Raw genomic sequence first — 6,000 nt, 5'->3', positions numbered from 1 at the left:
TAAAGTCTGCCCATTTCACGAATGAGCCCAATTTTTATTTCTCTTCATCACAAAAGTCATCCCACATTTGTTGTACACACTGGTGGTTGCTGTGTTAAGGGACATATCACCATGTACCAGATGCTTGACTCTTGCAGAAGCATTTCTAATGGAGACGGAAGCTTCTGTTGGCTGAATTTTTAGAACAACAGCAAAAAGTAATAATACAAAACCAAAATATCTTCTTCAGCTGCATAGCAAATATGGATCAGAAATTTAACACCTTATCAGCTCACGAGCGTAAATATACCTCACCATAAATAAAATTCATTGTACAAAATAACTCAAGCAGCTTTTTCATACAAATATTGGTACATCTGACAACAGGTTTTGAGAATATTTTCTTGGGGTTTATTTTTACATCTTCAATTTTCTTTTGTTCTCGAACACACATAAACCTACTGGACTGGAGTAATGCAGGAGAATTAGGACTAACATGTTGTTCAATGCTAATAAGTGCTGTCAGAGACTAAAAGGAAAATCACTGAAGTGCTGAGCTTGAACTAGTTTGCTTCCCCTTTCTATTGTATCATTGAAAGTCAAGTGCAGCATCATCCAAGAAAGGCATGTGCACTGACAATAGTCACATTTTGTAATGTCAAAGCTGGAGGGAACATTAAAATAACCTAGTCTGACTTCATTCATGACACAGGCCATCCCTTCTTCCCTCTGTACTTCCTGGACAGAGCCAACAACTTGTCTTTGAAATAGGCCTTCTAAGTGGTGGCTGGTAAATCCTGGGGAGTTTGCAGACTACTTCAGAGTAAGAAGTCAAAAACAGGTGAAAAAGCAGTCCCACAGTCAATGGACTTAAAGTACCCAGACAGGGGTCCATATTTCCCTAGGAAAAATAAGTTAGGTGTCTGCAGATTAGGAAAGGATGAAAACTACAGGATTAGAGCATATCTGCAAGAAAGACACCCAAACTTGGCAGGCAGTCTGCAAGTGTGGAGAATATGCCCAACCCCATGGCAATCTGTTACTATTTAGCCCTATTGCTATAAATTTGCTTCCTATTTCCATTAACAATTACAACATTTAAGAAGGATAGTAGGAAAAAAAGTCAATTTTCGTGGAGCTCTTTAAAGGCCTAAGCCTGGACCTCTTTTTCATACACAGTCAAGGAGAGTCAGCGAACTGAAGCTGAAGACTACTTGCATCCTTTAGATAATAAATGGACAGTTACATCAAATCTCAGAAATGAAGACCACAAGATTTTTCCTAGCTGGTATCTCATTCTACTTGAGCAACAAAGCAAAACATCTGCATACGCTCTACAGTAAAAACTACTTTACATTTTGTTCATGTACTTTGGATGTTTTGCTCAAAATATTTAATCCTTTGGAATCTGAAGGGATTTTACGTTTTTGCCAGCAAATCTGAAGGCAACAAATAGATTTCATCTACCTGTTCTTTCAGGTACATGCAACTGTGTTTTGCAGGGTTTCAGAGAATTCTTATGGCAAAACTACTGCAAAAGAATGGAAAGTGGTATTCATATTTAGGTAAAATATCTCATGACTCACTCCAGACCTAAACAGATGAAAACAGGCGTTTAAATTCACCTTACTATATCCCTCTCTGTGTCGGTAGCTGAGACTGGGCTGTGTGGTACAGTTTATCCTTCTGTAGCAACTTCTTGTTCATGCTGGTTTCTGAGAAGACTCCAACATCCCATAACATGTCAGATGCAGCAGGACATTTTATTTGTGCTGTGCCCAGAGGTGGCTCCGAGAGCCAGACAGGGATTTGTGCGACCTTTTCAGCAACACTTTCATACCAAAATAACAAGCACTTGCTATTTAGGTCAGGAAAAATAGGCTCTTGGTTGGATCTCTCTTCCTCGTATCTTGTTTTCCACAAAAAATAAAGTGCTTGATCCTCCTCTTCCTTTTAAAAATACGTATTTGTAGATACCCTCACTCCAGTAGTGTATAACTGTTGGAATATGATGGAAAACCAGAACTGATGTCCTTAGCAGAAGAGTAGAGAGTGAGAGCCCTGCAGTGTTATTGAGTCCCAGATGCTCTTCTGCTGCTCTTCCTCATGATACGGAGGAAACAACTTGCTTTGCTGAGCTGGGTCCTCCCCTGCCACTAAATGTTTCAGCCATGTTTCTTGAGACTTCACTCTGCTTTCAGGCTAGTGTGCTCTACAATTACCTCCCTGCGGTTTAAATGTCTGTCTTGATAATTAAAGGAGACTCCAGGTGTGAAAATGTCCAGCACTTTTCATGTGTAGGACATTTATTGATTATCAAGGGAGTAGGTGGTGAGCATCTCAAGAACAAATTCATCCCACCCAGCAAGATCTCCTCTTGCTTATTGTAGTTTGCTGGAAGACAAAAATATTCCAGCTGGGACATTTCTAATAATTAATTCTATGTTCCCTCTGAGAGAATAAATACCCAGGCTCTGCCTTTTTAACACTTGTAACAGCACACAGCTTACAAGGCACGATGAAATGCATGAAAGGAATATATATTGTCACATCTGTGCTCTGTAACAGCAATTATCTGCTGTGGCCTGGCTAAAGCTGAGAAATTAAAACACCGCAGTGGTGAGGCTAGCATCATTTCCTCTTGGAGTGTGTGGTTTGATCTCCTTTAACTTCAAGCACAAGCTTTTGTATCACTTCAATGATACTACTGAAGGAAAGCAGGGAAGACCATGAGTTACAAAATCCTCCTTGAAGTCCCTACTGAATCTGTTCTCAACATCCAGGGATCTTAGATTAGCTGAGTGAGAAAAGGAAGCAGACTCCAGTGTTCCCTCCCTTTAAACCTGGAAATTTCTGGGTATTTTTTAACGCTTATCCTATATTTCACCTCTTCTAAACAATCACAATTTCTGAGTGATGGGAAGTTTCCTAAGCCCTGCTGATAGTCACCATCCTCTGAAGCAAGATATTTGGTCACTCTGCCGCTAGGAATTTGTCTAAACCAAGTGAAAATAGTATCCCAAAACATACACAAATTACACACCCCAGCTCTCATCCTTGGCCAAAGATCATGTATGTTCGAGGTAACAAAACCTGCCTCCTGTCAGGACCAGTAATTATTTCCACCCAAATTAATATGTTCAAGAGCACATTCACATGAATGCAGCCTCTTCTGTAGTCTGCAAGAAATCTTGTTTAGTCCACGGAAGATGTGTCTTTGGGGAGAACCCTTTGCATTAAAATAAGTGGATGTTCCACAGCAGGGAAAAGCCAGGCTATTTTCTCTTTCCCCAGCTCTCTGAAGGCTGAGGAGCTATATGGTGACTACACCATTGCTATTCTGAAAACCACATGCCAAAGCTCCCTTTTATGGATGGGAGGAAGGCCAACAACACGGCAGAGAGCATGAAGCTAGCCCCAGCCTGGGGCATGCAGCCATCTGAGACCAGCTCCTCTGTGCCCATCACTTGATTCTCAGGGTGCTGCCACAGGTGACAATCCTGCTTTCATCCCTTCTTCCTCTTACAGAGTGAATCAGGGGCTTGTCTTCAGATCCTCCTGCTCCACATGTCCTTTGGGGGTGCTGAATTGCCCCATTGCTTCTCCGGTGGGAGTGGGCTTCCAGTGCTGTGGAAGCATGGAGCTCTTCCACCAAGGTCCCCATGTTTGGGGCTGCAATATGGCTTCAGAGTGATGCGTTCGATTGGATGAATCACAGGGAAAAACTGGACCACTTCATGGAAGAAAAGCACATTTTGCCCACCCACCCCCACCCACCCCCAAGTCTGAAAGCTACAAGTAAAACCGATCACAGGGATGGTACAGAAGAACATGCACTCAAACGGGACGAGATGGGAAGATGCATCCTCGTGTGTGGTAGGCACACCCAGTCTTTGTTGCCACGTCTCACACCATCTTTACCTCTCCCAGCCATTCTGGGTTCAGTCCTTTCTCCCTTCCCAACCTGCGCAGGGTCAGTGTCCGCACTAGCAGGTAGTGGCCAGCGACTGGTGGATGGGGGGCTGGAAGCAGCGCACGTGCTCCACTGTGGAACTGTCTGTTTCCACAGACTTCATGTACTTGTTCAGGATGGCAAAGATCTCGTTGTTCAGGATCTGATACTTCCTGATCCTGTCAGCCATCTTCTTCAAGGGCTGGAGGGATGGAGAGGGAGAAAAACAGTACATGAAGAGCGTTTTATGTCATCCGACCAGCTAGAAAGTACCAGTAACTGTGCTGCTGCTGGAAACCTCTGCTAAAGCAAAGCTGCTGTAACACGTGCTACAGTTCACTTAGCACCTCCTAGGGACCAGTGACTCACTTCATTATAGGGTTTCATGATGCAAGGCAGAGCATTAACAAGGTCAGTGAGTGGTCCTTAAGTTAACTGTTCTAACGTCTAGACTCCCAGCTGCGTATTGATAGAGCCACTGAGATCACAGGATGGTTCCTGGAAATGCCAGCTTCTCAGCTCCAGCTTCCTAACCCCAGGAAGAAGGGAAAAGCTCTGGGAGAAAAAAGATTTGATTGTCAAGGCAATTAAAACCTTGGCCTCTCTGCTGAGACTGCAGATGGAAATCTCACAGTGAGTATGTCCAGTATGAATAAGGTTAACACCGGCCATGGTTGTAATTCGTGAGTCTGGAGAAAGCAAGATAGAGAAGTGTGGGGGTTCAGGTCCTTTGGGACCTCACCCTTCAACTTACCACGTTTTTGATGATTTCATCCTTCCCGTCCTGCCTCTGCACCTTCAGCAGGTGGTAGCAGAAGTCAAAGAGGTCAAAGCGCCGTTGCTGTCCAAGGAGAACAATGATAGAGCAACCTGCCCAGTTCAGACCATCTCCAAAGCACTGCCTGGAAGGAGGACAGGGTTGATTGGGTGAGGAGAGATGACAGGATAGAATCAGGTGACAGAATTCCTACCACGGCACCAGGAACTTCCCTTGGTGAATTCCTAGGGAAATCAGATTCAGTCCTACTCCTAACAAGTATAAATACAGCTAGAGAAAATTAACTCAGGAGATAAGCAGAATTACACCAGGGCCAGGCTGTGCAGGGTGCATCACAGGACAAGATAGATGAAGTCCTAACCTCTGGCTTGGGTTGCTGGCCCATCAACCCTCCTCCTTCTCCATGTTCCCTTGGGCACGTCCCTTTGCTTTCCTCTTTTCACCAGCTGTTCAGACAGAAACCTCTCTGGGCATCTCTTTATGTCCATGCACAACAAAGTCCTTTCATCAAGGACCCACATTCCCCCCTCTACCTCTACACTGGCTGAAGCTATCGCTGCAGCTGAGGGCACCCAGGGGACCTGCTGACACTTGCTTGACACTCACTCTGCAGTGAACTCGTTGGTGCCCACGGGGATGCAGTACACAAACTGCATGGCGCTCCAGAGCCGGTGAAACTCCACGCACTCATCCACGTGCATGACCCCGTTCGTCGGGGGTGGCCCGCGCCAGATGGGGTCCTGCAGGTAGCTCCTAATTCGTGTGAGGATCACCTCGAACATGGAGAGCCCACAGCATAACCGCTCCTTGGTCAGCAGGTCACCCTCCCGGGCAATGGCTATTTGCTGAGGAGGAGGAGAACCAAAGAAACAGAAGTGAAGACGCAATACAGACAGACCCTCTCGCTGGATTTAACACTTCCCAGTCTCCCTGACTCTTTCAAGGTTAACACACATCCTATGCAAGGTCCAACCTTACCTCTGATGGCTGCTGCCACGGCACTTCCTACCAGAGAATACTCATCCCTCAAATGGAAGAAGACTTAATATTGTGCTCAGTTATATTTCACCAACCTCAGTATCTTTTGAAATAACTCTGTACATCAGAAAACAGGAGTTGAAGGCAGAGCTCTGACCAGAAATACTGATCCTTAATTCTGCTAGCACGCTGTTCTATCAGTGCTACTTAGGGATGCTGGGTTTAATTTCATGATTTCTGCAGATTATGAAAATAAAACAGGAGAGAGCAGGGACATTTTGCTTCCCAGGACATTGCCATCATCTCTTTAACA

The 6,000-nt window shown here is 44.8% G+C and overlaps 1 protein-coding gene across 3 annotated transcripts in view; it reads right to left on the bottom strand.

Moving 5' to 3' along the window:
• The window catches only part of CYFIP2 (cytoplasmic FMR1 interacting protein 2), a 54,547-nt gene continuing 48,547 nt past the window's right edge, over positions 1–6,000 (bottom strand). For all 3 annotated transcript variants that reach the window (XM_062607506.1, XM_062607504.1, XM_062607505.1), the window contains exons 29-31: positions 5,316–5,554; positions 4,686–4,833; positions 1–4,133 (exon numbers count right to left, since the gene is read on the bottom strand). In XM_062607506.1, coding sequence (XP_062463490.1) covers positions 3,966–4,133; positions 4,686–4,833; positions 5,316–5,554 — 555 coding nt within the window. In that variant the 3' untranslated portion in view covers positions 1–3,965. The remainder of the gene's footprint in view (positions 4,134–4,685; positions 4,834–5,315; positions 5,555–6,000) is intronic.

The sequence above is a fragment of the Pezoporus occidentalis genome, unplaced genomic scaffold (assembly GCF_034315485.1).
Source record: "Pezoporus occidentalis ecotype Australia unplaced genomic scaffold, CSIRO_AGI_Poc_V1 ctg124, whole genome shotgun sequence".
NCBI classification, from domain to species: domain Eukaryota; kingdom Metazoa; phylum Chordata; class Aves; order Psittaciformes; family Psittacidae; genus Pezoporus; species Pezoporus occidentalis.
Note: the sequence above shows the minus strand (reverse complement) of the source record. Positions and strands in the feature narration are given on the sequence as shown.